The sequence below is a fragment of the Oncorhynchus mykiss genome, chromosome 16 (genome assembly GCF_013265735.2).
Source record: "Oncorhynchus mykiss isolate Arlee chromosome 16, USDA_OmykA_1.1, whole genome shotgun sequence".
NCBI lineage: Eukaryota > Metazoa > Chordata > Actinopteri > Salmoniformes > Salmonidae > Oncorhynchus > Oncorhynchus mykiss.
In genome coordinates, this window is record NC_048580.1 from 23,173,171 (window position 1) to 23,194,613 (window position 21,443).

At 43.6% G+C, this 21,443-nt stretch overlaps 1 protein-coding gene across 2 annotated transcripts; it reads right to left on the bottom strand.

Annotated features, from left to right (window-relative positions):
- Window positions 1–1,078: 1,078 nt before the first annotated feature.
- On the bottom strand, window positions 1,079–18,138 carry LOC110492855 (serine/threonine-protein kinase BRSK2). Of its 2 annotated transcripts, none has more exons than XM_036946547.1 (19): window positions 16,648–18,138; window positions 16,326–16,420; window positions 13,579–13,664; window positions 13,047–13,187; window positions 12,391–12,507; window positions 12,163–12,196; window positions 11,810–11,878; window positions 11,306–11,452; window positions 10,874–10,905; window positions 10,530–10,694; window positions 9,983–10,080; window positions 9,403–9,556; window positions 7,545–7,605; window positions 6,066–6,705; window positions 5,924–5,972; window positions 5,610–5,733; window positions 5,004–5,214; window positions 4,360–4,443; window positions 1,079–4,061 (listed from the first exon to the last, which is right to left on the bottom strand). In XM_036946547.1, the coding sequence occupies exons 1-19, from the start codon at window positions 16,730–16,732 to the stop codon at window positions 3,838–3,840; spliced, it is 2,616 nt and encodes an 871-aa protein (XP_036802442.1). In that variant the 5' UTR covers window positions 16,733–18,138; the 3' UTR covers window positions 1,079–3,837. The 2 variants fall into 2 exon arrangements, with proteins under 2 accessions (XP_036802442.1, XP_036802443.1); XM_036946548.1 differs by having other exon boundaries at window positions 6,066–6,345; window positions 16,648–18,102.
- Window positions 18,139–21,443: the final 3,305 nt, after the last annotated feature.

Genomic DNA, 21,443 nt, shown 5'->3' on the forward strand with positions numbered 1-21,443 from the left:
GAAATACATAAAGTCATCTAAGCAGTTATCAAATCATGTTACTGGTATATGCAGTTATCTTAGGCTGTAAGTGAGCCAGCCAGCTAAAGTTGGTTATTTAAGCCTGCTAGCTAGCTAACTAGCCACCACGGTTGACATAGCAGTAGTAGCAGTAGTATTAGTAGTAGTAGTAAGCCAGAGAACAACACCAACTTGTCTAGCACAGGCAGGAACCCAGAGAACACAAAAAAATCCAGCAGATATAACATAGAGAGAGCAGAGACTTACCGATTGACGGCTGAGTTAGCTACCAAAGAAGAGCCAACGAGAGAGGCGCTTCTGAGAGAGAGGCCATTTCACCGGCTGAGGGAGAGTCAACTAATACAATGGCGATATAGGGAGGCAAATCCAAAGTAGATGGATTCCAGAGGAAGCATTGGGCACAGGAGACAGAATATTCAACAAAATGGCGATCGGGGGAAGGCTCCAGGCAGATGGAAATGATCCCATCAGCTCAGTTAGTCGGATACTGTACTAAACCAAGGATGAAAAACTCTTGAGAGCCTACTTCATGGAGAACAGGTCGAAAAGTTGACCAAATTGGAAGACGAAAAACAATGAAGAACAGACAAGGTACTTTTGAGCCAGATGGAGTAGCGGAGCAGGATCATGCAGCCCACACTTGTGGGCAATCTGATTGGTTGTTTACATTACAACTCCTCATGATTGGTGGATTGTAGCTCACCACTGCCAAAACTCAGGCTGCATGGCTAGTGGCTAATGTTAGCCATCTCAAGCTAGCTAGCTAACGCAGAGTAAATTCTCCATGTGAAGTTGATAAATAGTGCATTGTAGGTAGCTTAGAAGGTATCTGGAAATAAGTTCATAAATAAAAAATAACTGTTTGTAGTTATAGGTAACCAGATGGTGACTACAACTAAGTTAATAAGTCTTTGACCGCACTGTGTTGTTACTTTGGTGAGTAAAAACTCATGACTCCTACACTTTAATATGGATTTTGTAAATTATTTGTGCATTTCAATGTATTACAAACTCATTTTGGAACATCTAGCTGGAAACCCAAAGGACACAACAGACACACTATTTTAGAGTTTATTATTATAATCATAACAATAAGGTGGATGTCTCTTTATTTTGACCATCAATTCAACCATAATTGTTTCATGTTTTTTTTTTATCACAGGCAATAGTTATAATAGTGCACTTTTATATTTAAATTATGATACAGACATTTCTTTTTTAACACCTTATTCTACTGACCCTTAGGAATGGACAATAGTTTACAATCTTAGCTAGAGTAAGGATGATGAATATAATGATCTTGGTGATGATGATGATGATGATGAAAATGACAGTGAACAATCATAAAGGTGAATAGCGACAGTGACGTGTACAGCGTGGTCTCTCTCGAAGTCAAGTGGTCCGCACAACGATGGCTGGAACTGGTGATGACAGACGCATCAGGTCAAGGGGAAAAGCATAAAGAAAGACATGGGAGCAGTATGAGCGTTTGATGTTGTCGGAGGAAAGGTGTACGATGGTGGTTTGCTCGTGTCTGCCAATGAATGTGGACAGTTTAGCTTGCTAGAGCAATGTGCTCATTGCTGGCTCAGTCACTTTATACAGAATGCTTAAAGAGAGTCCCTCTCACCCCTTTGCCTGTAACCTGGTCACAGGTGGTGCAACAGATCTGAAATATAAACCCATGACTCAGTCATTGACTCAACTCTTACAATCCAATAATCAGAACTGGGTCGTATTCATTAGTGCCCACCGTAGCGAAACACGTTGCAAACAAAAAACTGTGTATCTCATTGGACAACTTCATGTAGTCCCTCCCTGTCTCAGTCCGTTTGCTTCCGTTTCATTCCCAGTGAATTCGACCCCGAACAGAACATAAAATATATAAACAAATTCATACAATAGAAACTAAAACATTAACATTTAGACAGAATGCTGGGAATGAATGTAAATGTTGTAAGTTCATGATCCAAAAACAAAATGAGTGTCCTGGGAAAGAGAAAGAAATCAAAGAAAAAAATAATGTTGACAAGAAAAACATTATATCCCTAGCTCCTGATATATTTCTGTTGGTGCAAGATACATTTCCCACATAAATAAATAATATATCAATAAATACATTAACAGTAAATAAATAAGTAAATAAATACGGAAATACATAAACAAGGAAATGGAAAATCCCAAAACGTTCTGCATCTGTTGCATATTGCGCAGTAAGGAAGACTGGCTGGTAATGTGTCTAGTTTCTATCACATAATACTGTTGTAATACATGATCGTCAAAACAGCTACGTCTGCTTGTAGAGCGGTGATATAAGGTGACGCCGCGGGTGCAGAGGATGGATCACTTGGCTCATTGGTGACGGCAGAAGGGCTATCATTTGTTTGCCTTTTTTTTTGTTGAAGTCTTTCGATAACAAGGAGTAATACGTCAGCATTTTGAGTACAGCTTAACGAGAATGTCCATCGATCAATGCGTGTTGAAATCTATGTTTGGAGTCAATATGTGAATTAGTGTGGTGATAAGAGACAAGCTCAGATGGAGTTTGACCAATCCATAGGTCTGGAATTCTCTCCTCGTTGAGTCAGGGACAGATAGTGGAAGTCCAACCCATGTAACTATTTGCCCATGTTTTTTTTTCCTTCAATATATTTTCATATTTCTCTTCAAATCAAAAATATTTTTTCTTCAGAGCAAAGGTTTCCCGACGACGCTTACATCCTGGTTACATTGTATTTGTCTCCGAGTAAAAAGAAAATACAACAAAACATTTTTTCTAATACATCAATGGTGACTTCGTTCCGACTTCCGTTCAAATTCCCATCGGCGTGGGTTCCACAATCAGACACTGGAGCAGATATGTCGAGGATGTCAAATCTTCCTGTTGTCGTTCCTCTCCTGTATCTCCGCTGAGAGCGCCAACCTCAAAATCAATAACTACATCATCTTAACTAAACCTAAATAAAAAAATATTTTTCACATTCACTTAGTTAGCTTCATTTGCATTTCTTTACCGCAAAAGAAGAGGATGTTGAAAATGCCATTTTTTAATTTTTTTTTAAAGGACCTCATTTCTCCCTTTTAAAACATGATCTGAAGGTGTTGTCGCCAAAGTCATTCATTGAACTGGCAGCCGGTTCTAACTTCTGGAATGGGTGGTCTGTGATAATAAGCAAGAGGGTTCTCTACGTGTCTCCATCACCTTTCATTGTCTTTTGAGTAAATGTACGTACAATGTTGGGCACATCAAGGTATTCATCGGGTATCCTTTTCAGTTATGCTGCTGTGGGGTAGAGGTACGGGAAGGGGGCGTTGTGTATTCTTGAGAACCATCACAGGATTGTTGAAACCCGTTCTCAACTTTTTGATTGAGTTATTGCAAAGGAATGGTGTGCTAGCAGATCTTATAATCCAAATCAAACATCCTTTATCGTAATTACTGGCTAATTGGCATGCAAATTAGCGCTTCTTCAAAGTTCCTAGTTTGACCTGTGCTGTGTCTGGCTCATCTATTGTATCCCCTCTGGAAAAATGTTTTTGTTTTATTACTGGTTTGAATGGGATCCCTGCTTGATTCAGTGAATCAACATGAATGTATATTTTAACACAGGTGAAAAGCAGAAAAAAATATCAGCTTGTGTTCAGGCTTAAAGCATCTTGTTGAGACATCTTCTGGGGGTTGAATGGGAGATACTGTATACCTCATGGTTTGTGAAGGGTTTGGGTTTCGTCTGATGACAATTTGTCTTGTTTTTTTCACCAATGGAGTCTGGACACCTGCTACCCGACTGGTCCCTCTCTCTCTCTCTCTCCGATTTAGGGTTGGGACTGTGTTCCATTGGAGGACAGTAGTCGGGTCCTCTCCTTCCCGGAGCCTCGGCGTTGCAGGACCCCCCCACTGCCTCCGATGCCGCCTCCGATACCTCCTCCATCCCCTCGCTCGCCCCATTCGCACCGGTCGCCCCCGCCCTCGGAGCGCCGGGAGTTCTGGCGGGTGGGGGTACCGTGGGGCCGACTGTTCTTCTCGTCTGGGAAGGGGTCTGTAGAGGGAGAGAATACAGTGACTCCATTCATGTAGGTGAAACCAGTGGTGTAAGAATGTGGGGTAAACACTATAATAATCTTCACAAATAATGAATCAACTATTAATAATGTGCATACTATTAATACATTCGTATTTCATTATTTGTAAACATATACAAACATTTATAACAATTTCAATCATTTCCAACGCAAATTATGGATTATTCATTTAAGTTATCATGACGTGAACCTGGATGTGGCAAAATGGTGTGTGAGGTTGGTGTGTGTGAGTAACAGAGAGTGTGTGTGACTCACCAGAGACCCCCATGGGCTGATCGTGGGAGCTGAGAAGCTGGGCCTGAATGGTCTCCACCACTCGTTTGAACCTGCGACTAGGACCTGCGAACACACACACACACGCACGCACGCGCGCACACGCACACACACAAGGGCATTGAGAAGATGCAAACTTTTACCAGCACTAAAGACACACACACCCACCCACCCACCCACACACACAAGGGCATTGAGAAGATGCAAACTTTTACCAGCACTAAAGACACGCACGCACACCCACCCACCCACCCACCCACCCACCCACCCACACACACACACACACACACACACACACACACACACACACACACACACACACACACACACACACACACACACACACACACACACACACACACACACACACACACACACACACACACACACACACACACACACACACACACACACACACACACACACACACACACACACACACTGCACGGAGGCATATACCAGAAGCACAGCCAAAGCTCTCCCTTCCACCATAACAAACCTGCCCTACTTTAATTCATTTGCATGAACTGTAACAATCCAATCCACCATATAAACCAGATGCTGTAAATCACCAACTGACAGCGTTTGAATGAACACCGGTCCTTCCCATTCCAAGCTCCACTTGCCTGATATGAGGCTGAACGTCACGCTGTAGATGCCCGCCTCTCTCTTGCCCTCCCGCTCGGCTTTCTCCCTCTCCCGCTCCCTCTCTCCCTCGGAGAAGGCAATGTCCACCTGGAACTTCACAGGCTTCTGGAAGACGGAGGGTCCGCCGGAGGTCTTATACTCGGCCCTGAAGCTGGTCTGGGAGATGACGCTGTGGCTGAGGGAGGGGATCTGGGCCGGGGGTTGGATAGAGTAAGTAAAGAGAGGGATAAATATGAGGGGTAATGAAAAGAAAGGAAAGGAGAGGTGGGTAGAGAAAGTAAAAGAGGGGGAGACAGATAAAGAGGGTCCATGTGAGATTGGGGTATTGGAGAGAATGATAGAGAGAGAGAGTTGAACTCTTCCATTTGAGCCACATCGACACATTTGTCTGTCAATAAAGCGGATTATATTGAAAATATAAAGGCTCACAAGATGAATTCCTAACACTTCAAAAACATGACCATATTACTAGGACTGAAGTGTGATTAAAAAAACAACAACAACAAGCTAGAATGTAGGCCTTTCTCAAGACAAGTCTCGGACATTGTTAACTCAGGATGTTGAGCGCAGAGTCAGATACTAACAGAGAGGAAGGCGTGGACGATGTCTGCCTTGACAGAGCTCAGCGGCTTGTCTCTGATCACCACAAAGATCTGCTCCTCCTTCTCCAGGCTGATGAAGTTCCCAAACCACGACTTCTTAGCCAGCCTGAGGGAGCATGACGCACATACACAGACGGACAAACAGACAGACACAGACGGACAAACAGACAGACACAGACGGACAAACAGACAGACACACAAAGAGAAGGTTGTGGCGAGGTCAAATGAGTTGGTCCTTGACGCAGGGCATCTGGGAGGCATGTTCATGAGTGTGTGTGTGTGTGTGTATGACTTACTCAGGGCTGGACTCTGGGGTCAGGCTGGACATGTCCTCTAATGTGGGTACTGAGAAAACAAGACATTTGTTCCATGTAGCTCTGTATTCTAATTTGCTAAAACTCCATTTAAACTGTTTAAAATCCATTGCTATGTAGTTACCTTGCATCTTACGGCGGTGGAAGCGGGGTGAGCCCAGCAAGTTGTTCTTGAACGAGTTAAGACGGGTTCTCCAGTGGGCGGAGCTGCTAGCCGCCATGCCGCCACTCCCTCCGGGGCTGGAGGGCGGAGTCAGGGACAGGGAGCCCACCCCTCCGCCTCCCTCCGCCCGTGAGGAGGAGGACGAGGAGGAGTTGGAGGGAGGGGTGGAGGAGGAGGGGTGGTGGGGGTGGTGGACGGGGGTGCCCATGGGGGTGGGCAGCGGCGAGCCCTGGGGGGTGACCTGCGACACAGAGTGGGTAGAGTTGGGGTAGAAGCTCTTAGTGACCGACTTGAGCACGGAGGGCGAGGGGAAGAAGAAGAAGCGGGGGATGGGTGAGAGGAGGGGGGAGGGCGAGCGGGAGGGTGAGTTGTGAATGGGGAGAGACTTGATGGGCTGGAGGTGGGGCCGATTGGTGGCGGGACCGCCCTTGGTGGTGGTGGGCAGGGTCTGGGTTTTGGGGTTCTGGGCCGCTTTGGGTTTGTCATGGGCTCGGGCCGACCGAGGCGTAGTAGCACTTCCAGGTTTGGATGGGTCCTTAGTGTGAGCGGTGGTGGAAGTGACGTCTGATTGGCTGAACGTGAAGACAGGGCTCTGATAGGACTGGGGGGGGATGGAAAAGAAGAAGAGAAAGAGAGGGATGGGAAAATGGAAAAAGAGGGATGGAAATGAGTGTTATGGGTTATGACAAAGGAGTGCTTCTTGAATGATGGTGAAGAAACTGCACTGATAGTGTGAGCTATTTGTATAACTGAATGTAAAATCATTAGGTCTGACCCTGCATTCAACCATTTATGTTCCAACCTCACTCTTCTTTTTTAAAATCACTTTCAGCTAACACTTTAGATAACCCAGCGCGCAAAAATCCCTCCATGTCAGAAATAGTATGGAAGACAAAAACTACAAAATGGCGCAAGCAATACATTATGACTCTGTTTCTGCTTTTGCTGATCCGGAAAATAATAATTCAACTAGTATGTTGACATTTTCACGGTTACAGTTATATCAGTTATAGCTTTCATTTCTGCAACCCAAACATGTTTTATCTTTACTTTATGTGCTGTGTTGCTTTACAAAAATATGCACGTTTTTAAAGTTGTGCCATATATTCTCGAAAGTGTGGATGTGGAGAAAGAAGAAGAAGAAGAAGAAGAGAAATGCCAAAGAAACTGCAAATGAGTGAGAGTTATTCTGATAGTGTGGTATGACATGTAAAATGGCTCGGAATGACCAAGGAGCTTGGGTGAGTTAGAGGAAGCGTTATGGCAACATGAACGCAATGTTAAAGCAATGTGAAAATCGTCAATAAATCTTTGAACGTTGCAAAAAAAGACAACCATTATCTGACATATACTGTATATGAGAAGACAGTTCAGAGTCAACGTTGTATGCTTTATCATTTCAGAGAGGATGTTAAAAGTGTTGGCCAACAAGCCTCTTACCCTGGGACTGCTGAGAGGGCTGGAGGAGAGGCCGGTGGACGCCCCACTGACTGATCGAGACCTGTAGAGGGGTCACAAGAGGTCATCATTTTAAAGGTCGTTATCATAAAGGTGAAGAGAACAAAAAATATGTCACCCTCAAGTAAAATGTGACAAATAAAATGACACTACAGCCATAATTCTAAAATTGATCATCATATTACATCAATATTCTAAAAGTGATTATCAATCTAAACAAAATACCCCATAATGACAAAGCAAAAACAGGTTTTTAGAAATGTTTGCTAATTTATTAAAAGGAAAAAACAGAAATACCTTTATTTACATAAGTATTCAGACCCTTTGCTATGAGACTCGAAATTGAGCTCAGGTGCTTCTTGTTTCCATTGATTATCCTTGAGAGGTTTCTACAACTTGATTGGAGTCCAACTGTGGTGAATTCAATAGATTGGACATTATTTGGAAAGGCACACACCTGTCTGTATAAGGTCCCACAGTTGACAGTGTATATCACAGCAAAAAACAAGTCATGAGGTTGAAAGAATTGTCCTTAGAGCTCCAAGACAGGGTTGTGTCAAAGCACAGATCTGAGGAAGGGTACCAAAACATTTCTGCTCTATTGAAGGTCCCCAAGAACACAGTGGCCATCATTCTTAAATGGAAAAAGTTTGGAACCACCAAGACTCTTCCTAGAGCTGGCCGCCCGGCCAAACTGAGCAATCGGGAGAGAAGGGCCATGGTCAGGGAGGTGACCAAGAAGCCAATGGTCACTCTGACAGAGCTCCAGAGTTACTTTCCAGAAGGACAACCATCTCTGCAGCACTCCACCAATAGGCCTTTATGATAGAGTGGCCAGACGGAAGCCACTCCTCAGTAAAAGGCACATGACAGCCCGCTTGGAGTTTGCCAAAAGGCACTTAAAGGAGTCAGACCATGTGAAACAAGATTCTCAGGTCTGATGAAACCAAGATTGAACTCTTTGGCCTGAATGCCAAGCGTCACGTCTGAAGGAAAACTGGCAACATCCCTACGGTGAAGCATGGTGGTGGCGGCATCATACTGTGGGGATGTTTTTCAGCGGCAGGGACTGGGAGACTAGTCAGGATAGAGGGAAAGATGAACAGAGCAAAGTACAGAGAGATCCTTGATGAAAACCTGCTCCAGAGTGCTCAGGACCTCAGACTGGGGTGAAGGTTCACCTGCCAACAGGACAACGATCGTAAGCACACAGCCAAGACAACGTAGGAGTGGCATCCGGAAACATCTCTGAATGTCCTTGAGTGGCCCAGCCAGACCCGGACTTAAACCCGATCGAACAACTCTGAAAATAGCTGGGCAGCGACGCTCCCCATCCAGCCTGACAGAGCATGAGAGGATCTGCAGAGAAGAAAGGGAAAACTCCCCAAATACAGGTGTGCCTATAATCGCTGCATAAGGTGCTTCAACAAAGTACTGAGTAAAGAGTCTGAATACTTATGTAAATGTATATTTCAGTTTTGTATTTTTAATACATTTGCAAACATTTCTAAAAACCTGTTTTTTGCTTCGTCATTATGGGGTATTGTGTGTAGATTGATGAGGAAAAAATACAATTGAATCAATTTTAGAATAAGGCTGTAACGTAGCAAAATGTGGAAAAAGTCAAGGGGTCTGAATACTTTCTGAATGCACTGTATGTGGCTAACAAAATGTTTTTGGCCTGTAAGAATGTAATAAGTGTGTATGTATGTGTGTGTGTGTGTGTGTGTGTGTGTGTGTGTGTGTGTGTGTGCGCGCCTGTCTGTCTTTGTGAGTGTGTACCTGCATTTGGCTTTTTTTTTTGTGTTTGCGGACCGTGTGTGTGACACCCCTCCAGTACCTCTGGCTGTGTGCGGCCGTGTCCAGGGCCCTGCGGGTCGGGGTGGGAGACCCCTGCTCGGTCACACTCAACACCTCTAGGCTCTTCCTCTCCGGGCGGCAGCGGCCATGACGCGTCAGCATGGGAGAGTCCACGCGCTTACGAGGGGGGTCCGCTGAGGGACACCAGGGTGGAGTTAGTCCATTACGCAGTAAGAGCCCCCCCAACCCCCAATCAGAACATAAATAGTATATAGTAAGGCTATCACAACTAAAATATCCCGACTCACACACACAGGCAGCCCCTACACATACCTAACCTCCCCCCTACATACACACACACAGATACACAACCCAAACACACACACACAACACACCTTTCCCCTAACACACTTCTACCCCACACTCATATGCATCAGTTCGAACAGCAATTCGAACAGCAAAATGAGGAATTAGGTTTAAAAGGTGGGTCCGTGGAGAAGCAGGAGCGAGGTGCACACCGGGACACAGAGACAGAGGGGCAGGAGGAAGACTGCGGACCAGACAGGGACGGAGTCAAGTCAGTGCGGTTAGTGGCTCGCTCCTGACACCTAGGGACTCACCTACGTCATTTCGGGGCGGCAAATCTTCATCCTCGTAACTGGGGTAACGCTCTTTTCTGTCCAACAGGAGATAATAGATCATCTTCTCCTGGTTGTCTCTGGGGGACGGAGAGAGAGAGGCAGGGATGGAGGGAGGGAGGGAGAGAGAGAGGGAGGGAGAGACGGAGGGAGGGAGGCAGGGAAGTAGGGAGGGAGGGCGAGAGGGAGGGAGGGAGGGATTGAGAGAGGGACGGAGAGAGAGACGAGAGAGAGAGAGAGAGAGAGAGAGAGAGAGAGAGAGAGAGAGAGAGAGAGAGAGAGAGAGAGAGAGAGAGAGAGAGGCCTTTAAAGAGAGTTGAATCTTGAGATACGCAGAAAGATTTCAATTCAGGAATACAATTTGGAGGAAGGTAGCAAGACGAAAGACAGGTTGAACACAAGAAGAAAGAAGACACAAAAGGTGGACATGGGCCCAGCTAGACAAAACAACAAAAGAAAGAGACAGATGACAAAGAGAGAAATGTCAGAGAAGACACACACACACAAACACACACACAGACACACGTACTCTTCACACTGCAGGTCACGGGTGAGTTTCCCGCGGTCTCTGAAGCAGCCCAGAGAGTGCATGCTGTCCAACACGTCCGGGTCCAATTCGGTCAGCGACAGGATGCGCCCCACACACACCCGCCTGGGAGCGGGCTGCTCAGGACAAGGCTCGTTACGACCCGACCTGAGACACACACGCGCGCAGACAGACAGATACACGCACCACACACACACAAAGACACACATCCCCATGTTAGTGACCCAAAACACTGAGCCCCATAAAACAATGTTTGGCATCAACTTCAAATTCCCAATTCATCCCTATTTATAATTCAAAGGCAGACCAAACTAATCCATACTTACTGATACCAGGTGTGCTTCTGGATGGCCTCTAGCTGGAAGGGCGAGAGGGCAGATGGAACGATTAGTACAGTCTGTTCAAAGACACAGATGGCTGCTAGCGCAAGGTGTAAACAATTCCTGCTGGGCCTGACTTTTGAAATTGGAAAGAGATTCTCTCATCACTTTTGGCTACATTTTAGGCATCTCAATCTCATCCCTTCTTCCTCCCTGCCTCCTTCTCCCACTACCGCTCAGCCTGCCTATCCTCCTCTCTCGTACCGTGAGCCTCTTGTCGGGGGGTTAACCTCTCCCTCCCTGCCTCCTTCTCCCACTACCGCTCAGCCTGCCTATCCTCCTCTCTCGTACCGTGAGTCTCTTGTCGGGGGGTTAACCTCTCCCTCCCTGCCTCCTTCTCCCACTACCGCTCAGCCTGCCTATCCTCCTCTCTCGTACCGTGAGCCTCTTGTCGGGGTCGACCTCAATCATGCCTTTGAGCAGGGCCTGGCAGTCCGGGGGGATGAAGTGGGGCATGTGGAACACCCCACTCTTCACCTTCTCAAGGAGCTGACGCAGATTGTCATGGTCAAATGGTAGGGCCCCCTACGGAGGAGAGGACAGGGGAACAGGGACGTTACTGATAAATAGGCCTTTTTACAAGGAATGGGAGGCGTGACTGCACACACAAACACATGTTGGGCTGGTTATCCAGGCACAGATTAAACCTAGTCTTGGACAAAGAAGCACCTTCAATGGAGAATCTCCATTGAACATACTCTTTAGTCTAGGGCTAGGCTTCATTTGTGCCAAGCAAACCGACCAGTTATTTTGGGTCACAAGGTTATAACCCAATTCCACAAATACTCAATTCCAAATGGACCCCTAGCCCCTCCTCTCGATCTGAAAGGATTGGGTAGGTGTAAGACGTAAGCAAAGAGGGCAAACGGGACACTTTCTCACCACCAGCAGAGCAAAGAGGATGACTCCGCAGCTCCACACATCTGCCCGTCGACCATCATACTTCTCTCCCTGATAGAGAGAAAGAGAGAGAGAGAGAGAACGAAGGAGAGCGAAAGAGAGCAAGAGAGTGAAAGAGAAAGAGAGAGAGAGAGAAAGCGAAAGAGAGAGAAAGAGATGTGTACTATGCAACATGTATCCCTCCCTACATACACATGTTGGTATCAGCAAACTCTTCCCTTATCAAATACTTACATTTCTTACGTCTTATCAATCATTACATTTCTATATCTCACTTGGTTGGGTGATCTTAGACACTTAAAATAACGAAAAGGGAAGACGAGCCGGAAACCTACCCGGATCACTTCTGGACAGGCATAGTGTGGGGATCTGAAATGGATAGAAGTGAGGCCTTGAGAAGATGCGAGCTTTTACCAGCACATACGACACACACACACACACACACACACACACACACGTACTGCACGCACACACACACACACACACACACACACACACACAGACACACACACAGACACACACACACACACACACACACACACACACACACACAGCATACTCACCCACAGCTGGTCTCCAGCAGGCTGTCCCCCACCTGTAGGGAGGCCATGCCGAAGTCTGCGATGCGGATGTTGTTCTTCTCATCCAGGAGCAGATTCTCCGGCTTCAGGTCTCTGTGACTGTGTGACGGTGCGAATAGAGCAGCGTAGAGTTGAGTGCGATAGGATAGGATGGAATAGAAGTCATTTATTAGTGAGACCTTAAATCATCTACTGGAAGTGAGCAATAAAACACTGAGCGAGTAAAATAAGAATAGATTCAAATAAAATGGCATTATTAGTGAGATATTGACGGAGGGCGTGAATAGACGGGAATTACTCATAAGGAAGCATAAAAACAATGAGACCAGACCAGACCATTTGATTGAACCTGGAGAGCAAGTTGGGCAGGGTTTTCACTTTTGGGACTAATCAAGTTTTTCCATTGCACCAGGCAAGCTCAATTAGGCGTTGCTAAATTATACATTTATTTTATTATTTTAAATGATACATTTTTTTAAAAGTGAGCAGTCCCAATCATGTCATATTTGTTGTACCTTTATTGAACGATAGGACAGTAGAGGAAAGACATGAAAGTTAGTAGAGGCTCTAACCGCTGGACGACACAAGCCACTCACACACACACACAATAGGTTTTGTACATGAATAGAGTCGTTTACCAGATAGAGTGACTGTGACAGAAGTCCAGGGCCGATATGATTTGTCGGAAGAACTTCCTGGCCTCTTTAGGTGTCAGTCTGCCCTTCTTCACCAGATAGTCAAATAACTCCCCACCTGACACATGCTCCAACACCAGGTACCTACAGAGAGGGAGGGAGGGAGGGTGATATATAGAGGGCATGAGAAAGGGGTGAGGGAGGTAAGTCATTGATAGGGATAAAGGTTGGGGAGATATTGAGAGAGAGAGAGAGAGAGAGAGAGAGAGAGAGAGAGAAGTTGAGCAAGAATTCAAAGAGGGTTGAATCCTAATTTGAGGACAGGCTTGTGTAATTTTGATATTTGTGAACAACATGCATTGAAGTCAATGGGAGATTTGATGGCAGAAATCTGCAGACTTCAAGAGAGAGAGAGAGACGAAGCAGATTAATACAGTCCTTTGATTAATATTTACACATGACACCCACGGGTCTAGAGCTACAGGGCACAGGCAGAGCCGAGGGGCGCACCTGAATGTACAATGAATGAACTCACAGGTATTTGTTATTCTCGTAAACGTCATGCAGCTTCAACACATGAGGATGCTCAATTAGCTTCAGGATGGCAATCTCCCTCTCCACCTTGACAGAGACATGGGGGGTTGGAAAGAGAGATAGGGGAGAGGGGGAGGGCGAGAGAGAGAAAGTGAGAGAGGGGGATAGAGGGGGATGTAGGGAGGGAGAGAAGAGATGGGGATAGAAAGAGATAGGGGGGAAGAGAGAGCATTATAAAATTGTAATTTGAGAGGAATTTACATTCCAGTGTTCACTCTTAATGCATACTTGATGAAATATGTCTTGTTGAAGAGCCTTTGCATGCATGTAATTTCATTACTATTCCTAACAGTAATTACTATGTATATTGCATTAAAGTTACATATATATATATATATATATATATATATATACACACGTTTTTTTTTTTAAATTGTACACATTTGCATCTAAAAGCTGAATTGCAGCACACATACGCCTATGTAAGAAAGTAAATACAACAAAATACATTATTAGCGATTAATTTTAAGGTAAAAAAAAACAAAAAAACATGTCCCTTATTTTAAGGTCAACCCTGTTACATGAAGTGACGTTTTAATATGGTGAAACGAATCTTTTCTAAATATATTTTTCAAAAGAGACATTGAGCTGGTCAAATAATTGTGTAAAAGCAGGTGAACTACTTTTACGGTGGGAAACTGAGCTGGTCGAGCATAACACGTCAACCCTGTTCCCCATAGATAGAAAGGCTAGAAATGTTTAAACAATTGATATTTTTTGTGAAGTTTGCATTCAATTGCCCCTCCCTGTTACACACACAAGCTTCCATTTCCCCTGTCACAAGGGGATATACAGTGGGGCAAAAAAGTATTTAGTCAGCCACCAATTGTGCAAGTTCTCCCACTTAAAAAGATGAAAGGCCTGTAATTTTCATCATAGGTACACGTCAACTATGACAGACAAAATGAGAAAGAAATATCCAGAAAATCACATTGTAGGATTTTTAATGAATTTATTTGCAAATTATGGTGGAAAATAAGTATTTGGTCAATAACAAAAGTTTATCTCAATACTTTGTTATATACCCTTTGTTGGCAATGACAGAGGTCAAACATTTTCTGTAAGTCTTCACAAGGTTTTCACACACTGTTGCTGGTATTTTGGCCCATTCCTCCATGCACATCTCCAGTGTGATGTGTGAGCAGTGATGTTTTGGGGCTGTTGCTGGGCAACACGGACTTTCAACTCCCTCCAAAGATTTTCTATGGGGTTGAGATCTGGAGACTGGCTAGGCCACTCCAGGACCTTGAAATGCTTCTTACGAAGCCACACCTTCGTTGCCCGGGCGGTGTGTTTGGGATCATTGTCATGCTGAAAGACCCAGCCACGTTTCATCTTCAATGCCCTTGCTGATGGAAGGAGGTTTTCACTCAAAATCTCACAATACATGGCCCCATTCATTCTTTCCTTTACACGGATCAGTCGTCCTGGTCCCTTTGCAGAAAAACAGCCCCAAAGCATGATGTTTCCACCCCCATGCTTCACAGTAGGTATGGTGTTCTTTGGATGCAACTCAGCATTCTTTGTCCTCCAAACACGACGAGTTGAGTTTTTACCAAAAAGTTATATTTTGGTTTCATCTGACCATATGACATTCTCCCAATCTTCTTCTGGATCATCCAAATGCTCTCTAGCAAACTTCAGACGGGCCTGGACATGTACTGGCTTAAGCAGGGGGACACGTCTGGCACTGCAGGATTTGAGTCCCTGGCGGGGTAGTGTGTTACTGATGGTAGGCTTTGTTACTTTGGTCCCAGCTCTCTGCAGGTCATTCATTAGGTCCCCCGTGTGGTTCTGGGATTTTTGCTCACCGTTCTTGTGATCATTTTGACCCCACGGGGTGAGATCTTGCGTGGAGCCCCAGATCGAGGGAGATTCTCAGTGGTCTTGTATGTCTTCCATTTCCTAATAATTGCTCCCACAGTTGATTTCTTCAAACCAAGCTGCTTACCTATTGCAGATTCAGTCTTCCCAGCCTGGTGCAGGTCTACAATTTTGTTTCTGGTGTCCTTTGACAGCTCTTTGGTCTTGGCCATAGTGGAGTTTGGAGTGTGACTGTTTGAAGTTGTGGACAGGTGTCTTTTATACTGATAACAACTTCAAACAGGTGCCATTAATACAGGTAACGAGTGGAGGACAGAGGAGCCTCTTAAAGAAGAAGTTACAGGTCTGTGAGAGCCAGAAATCTTGCTTGTTTGTAGGTGACCAAATACTTATTTTCCACCACAATTAGCAAATAAATTCATAAAAAATCCTACAATGTGATTTTCTGGATTTTTTTTCTCATTTTGTCTGTCATAGTTGAAGTGTACCTATGATAAAAATGACAGGCCTCTCTCATCTTTTTAGGTGGGAGAACTTGCACAATTGGTGGCTGACTAAATACTTTTTTGCCCCACTGTATGGTTGATTTAAGAGGAAGTCGTCAACCCTGTTACGGTCAACCTTGTTACTTTATTTGGCACTTACTATTGTCCATTTTTTATTTAACCTCTTGAGATGGGAAAAAAGTGTTTTGTTATTAAGTTGAACATGTGCTCTTTACGACAATGTTAAAATTAAGTGAAATAAAACATATTATTGAAAGACCCAACTACTGCAAACAGCCAGCTAATCGTAATGTTGTCCGTTTTTTAGAAAAGTAGTCATCATACTGGGATATCCTTATTCGCGTCATCATTATCTTACCTTCATCAGAACCGACTCGGACAGTTTCTCCCTGTTGACTATTTTGATGGCTATCTTCTGTCCCGTAATGCAGTGAACTCCAAGCTTCACCAGGCCTGAGAGAGCGAGTCACATGCTCACCATACACTGGCCAACATAAGGGTATTACGCATTCTTAACACATTCACAAAACACAGACATGACTCCCATCTATCTGTCCATCAATCCACCCATCCACTGCAACCACTCGCCCGTCCATGCATCCCTCCATCCCATAATAAACACACTATTATTTTTCACGAAGATGAAGAAGGGAAAAAAAGTGGTGAAATTCAAAACTCACCTGTCTGGCCCTTCCCCAGTGTTTTTTCCAGTCGATATGGCCCAACATATTGAGCTGACTGACTTAGTGACAGTTCCTTACTCATACTGCTCTAACTATTGGCTACAACTTACAACGGCTAATGGTGATAACTAGCTCTATAGTTAGGAGGATTTCATGAATTATCGCCCCTGAATAAAAAAAAAAGGAAGCCTGGATAACAATGGTAATGGTTAGGAAAAAATATTGCAACGCTGCTTTGAGATAGACTGAAGTTGAATATAGGTCTATATTCAGAGCTAAAGACCGGACAAGTCCTGAATTAAGAATTGTGGTTTTACTTCTTTCTGGGTTGGTGGTTCTGGACTCATGTATTTTAGCTTTCATTCGATATAGACAAGTATTATACTGAAACTGAAACTATCACAGGTAGGCAACAGCTGAGTAAATGGATTGCTATGACACACATATCATGTTATGTATGCACTAGCCTAAACTCAAAATAGCGACAACTATCATGATAACAAGTATGACAAGATTGATAACATGGTAGGCCTATGTGTCACAGTTTTCAGATTTGAAATAGCTTTGCTTTTGATACATTGGTCAATCAACAGAGATCAGTACCAATATCTTATCTGTTTGACAGCACCAACCGTCAATAGATATTTATCAACATTAGTTTTGACTGCACCATTCTTTTTCTATCTGCAACCTGATCACAAACAGGTTACTATCATTGGGATGCTACATCAATTCATTCAAACAACGTATCGCAACACAACAACGTCCTTATAGTTCAATGCAGACAGATGTAAATGGTATTCACTGTGGCAGGCCTATATCACAGGTGGAGCCGCATGTTATCTTCGAGTTATTAGCCACACAAGTGCGTCCATACACTGTGGTTAGCCTAGCCTACGTTTATCCACGTCTTTTAAGCGTCTGTCAAAATCGGATCATTTTGAAGTTTCTTTGTAACGCGAAATGATATGTTTCGTCCAACAGCCACATCGTTGCGATTTTTTTAGAGGAAAGATGCGTCCCTTGCAAAACAACCATCTTTACCGTATCACCCTCCCCCTCCCTCTCGCTCTAGCCCTGCCAGTAGGCTAAGCGTATCACAGCATCTTCTCTCTCTCCTTTTGGCGTGTCCTCCCTCGCCGGTTCCAATTTCATGAAATCAACGATTTGCTAGTGAGAAATAAATATCTGCATATGTATTCACACTATACTAGACAGGCACGTTTTCATATAATTGCACACATTGCGTGAGAGGGCCTCCCCGTTTACAGTCCTTTGCTTTTTCTTGCCGTAAATCGATATTTTCTCTCGTCTTCCTTCGCCTCATTCGCATCAGCATCCGGGTCCCACTCCCTCTCCATCCCTCTTTCTACCCCTCCCTTTTGATCTTCCTCAAATACGCTTGTCTCTCTGCATTCACCTCAGATACATCGCATATGCGGCACTGCTGTTGCAAGCAGAAGCACATTTTGTTTTGAATTATGGAATAAGTTCTTACCAGGATGAATCTAACTTTTATAAAGATTATATTTTTTTGCAATACGTTTGACCCACCGTTTGTTTTGGGCAAATTTGGTAATAGCAGCCTAAAAATTACCCCTGGCCGGCCTACCTGACCATTCGAAAGTCAGTGATGTAAACTGATCGTCTGCCTGTTTTTTTGTTGATTTCTAAATTAGAATGACAGCTAGGTTTCGTAAGGTACACGCTACATTTAATGTAGCCTAGGCCTGTTTTTTTTATTTTTTTTACAGAAATTCTGTCAAATGGCTATAGCCTACACATTGGCCTGTGATTCGAATTTTGGCGCAAATAGCCTACTACAACAATAGCTGTATGGACAATTACAATGTTTTATTGCATGTCGGACACAAATTCAGAATATTATTCATTTGAAAATGTAATCGTGTAATTCCATTGCAAAACAAATATAATAGGTCTACATGATTTATTTGAGCCGCTAGTGAGCGCTATGGATCCTCACTATCATCTGGAATTAAAGATCCCAGTCAGTAATACACTAGTGTCCCCCGACGACCGGTTGGTACATAAAACAACCTCCATTCAGGCTGTATAGCCGTCGGTTGCCTCCTTTACTCGATTTAATGGCTCGTCGGTGGTGGTGGTGGGGGGGGGGGACATGCGTGCTGTCTTAATAAAACAACATTTTCTGCCACCATGCTAGGCTAATGCTACTTTCTGTTGTGTACTGCATTCAACCAGGGGTAAACAATATACTCAATGTGCAACATCCGAAAATGGTGGGGTAAAATTTTGTTTTATTAAAGACAGTATGCATATTTTTTTTCCACAGAGGTGACATTGAATCGAGTTAAGGAGGAAACCAACGCCTTTGTATCCAGAATGGAGGATGTAACAACTGTTTGCCTCATTGAACAGCAGCTAAAATTGCCTGGCCTTTCACAATATTTAAAAATAAATTAGCAGGGAAAACAGTTTGGAATGAAAATGACTGCTTCGGAAAATAATCTATCTGTATTTAGGTTACACAAATATTTGATCAACTCCCACCCAGCACCCCTAACTCTAAACATATATATATTTATTTTTTATTTAACTAGGAAAATCAGTCAAGAACAACTTCTTATTTACAATAACAGCCAGGAACAGTGGGTTAACTGCCTTGTTCAGGTGCAGAACGACAGATTTTTGCCTTTCTGCTCAGTGATTTGATCTAGCAACCTTTTGGTTACTGGCAAAACACTCTAACCACACAAAGAAAGTTGTGAAAAGGGCACGACAATGCCTTTTCCCCCTCAGGAGACTGAAAAGACTTGGCATGGGTCCCCAGATCCTCAAAAAGTTCTACAGCTGCACCATCAAGCATCCTGATTGGTTGCATCACCGCTTGGAATGGCAACTGCTCTGCATTTGACCGTAAGGCGCTACAAGAGGGTAGTGCGTACGGCCCAGTACATCACTGGGGCCAAGCTTCCTGCCATCCATGACCTATATACTAGGCAGTGTCAGAGGAAGGCCCAAAAAATTGTCAGACTCCAGTCACCCAAGTCATAAACTGTTATCTCTGCTGCCGCACAGCAAGCGGTACCGGAGTGCCAAGTCTAGGTCAAAAAGGGTCTTCTTAGGGCTAGGCCCCTTTTTTCTCAATTTCTGACAGACGTGCCCAAAGTAAACTGCCTGTTGCTCAGGCCCTGAAGCCAGGATATGCATATAATTGGTACCATTGGAAAGAAAACACTGAAGTTTGTATACATGTTAAAATAATGTAGGAGACTATAACACAATAGATATGGAAGGAGAAAATCCAATGAAAAACCAACCAGATTTTTTTGAGAGAGACCATGGTCTTACAATGCAAAGTATAGGGGCATACTGAATTCTAGCTCCCATGATGCAATTCCTATGGCTTCCACAGGGTGTCAGCAGTCTATATTCAAGGTTTCAGGCTTGTAACTTCCAAAACAAATAAGAAATATCAGTTTTAGTACAGGGACAGAGTCTTGGAAATTCATGTTTGGGCGTGCCATGAAGACAAGACACACCTGCTAAAATCGGTTTCCTATTGAACATACTTCTTTCCGTAAGAATTATTATAGTTTGATTACATTTTAGGGTATCTGAGGAGTATATAGACATTTATTTTGACTTGTTGAAACAAAGTTTAGGGGTAGATTTTTGGATTCCTTTCTCTGCATGTTGAATGAGTGGATTACTCAAATCGATTGCGCCAACTAAAGACTTTTTGGGATATAAAGAAGGATTTTATCTAACAAAACGACACTACATGTTATAGCTGGGACCCTTTGGATGACAAATCAGAGGAAGGTTTTCAAAAAGTAAGTGGATATTTAATCGCTATTTGTGAATTTATGAAACCTGTGACAGTGGAAAAATATTTTGACGTGGGGCGCCGTCCTCAAACAACCGCATGGCATGTTTTCGCTGTAATAGCTACTGTAAATCAGACAGTGCAGTTAGATTAACAATAATTTAAGCTTTCAGCCGATATAAGACACTTGTATGTACCTAAATGTTTAATATCCACAATTGTTATGATTATTTATTTGAATTGTGTGCCCTCCAGTTTCACCGGAAGTTGTCCCGCTAGCAGGATGCCTAACCCTAAGAAGTTTTAACAGCTTCTACCCCGAAGCCATAAGACTGCTGAACAATTAATCAAATGCTGCTACTAAACAGCTGTTACTTGCTGTTTATTATCTATGCATAGTCTCTATTCTCCTACCTACATGTACAAATTTCCTTGACTAACCTGTACCCCCGCACATTGACTCTGTACCGGTACCCCCTTGTGAATAGTCTCATTATTGTTATTTTATTGTGTTACTTTTAGTTAATTTAGTAAATATTTTCTTAATTCTAATTTCTTAAAACTCAGTGTTGTTTGTAAGTAAGCTTTTCACGGTAAAGTCTACACCTGTTGTATTCGGTGCATGTGACAAATACAATTAGATTTGATATGAATGTAATTTTATACAAGCTCTGTATAACATGGTTAAAAATATACTTTTGATATCATGGATGGTCATTCCTTGCATCCATAGCTCTGTTTATGAATTTGAGAGTGGTTAATTTCTTTAGCCCCATCCCTCAGCTTTTTACCAAAACAGCGGCAGGGTGAAAGCTTTGTTACTGTTTGAACTGCAGATTTCCCCTTTAACATTACTGAAGTGGAATAAAGATTTTCTAAACAATATTTATCTGAAAGTATCTACAGTATGTTGTATGAACAGCTGAACGTCTGTAGCATTTTCATTTTCCAATTTTGAGTTGCTTTGTGCTGCTTTCAGATG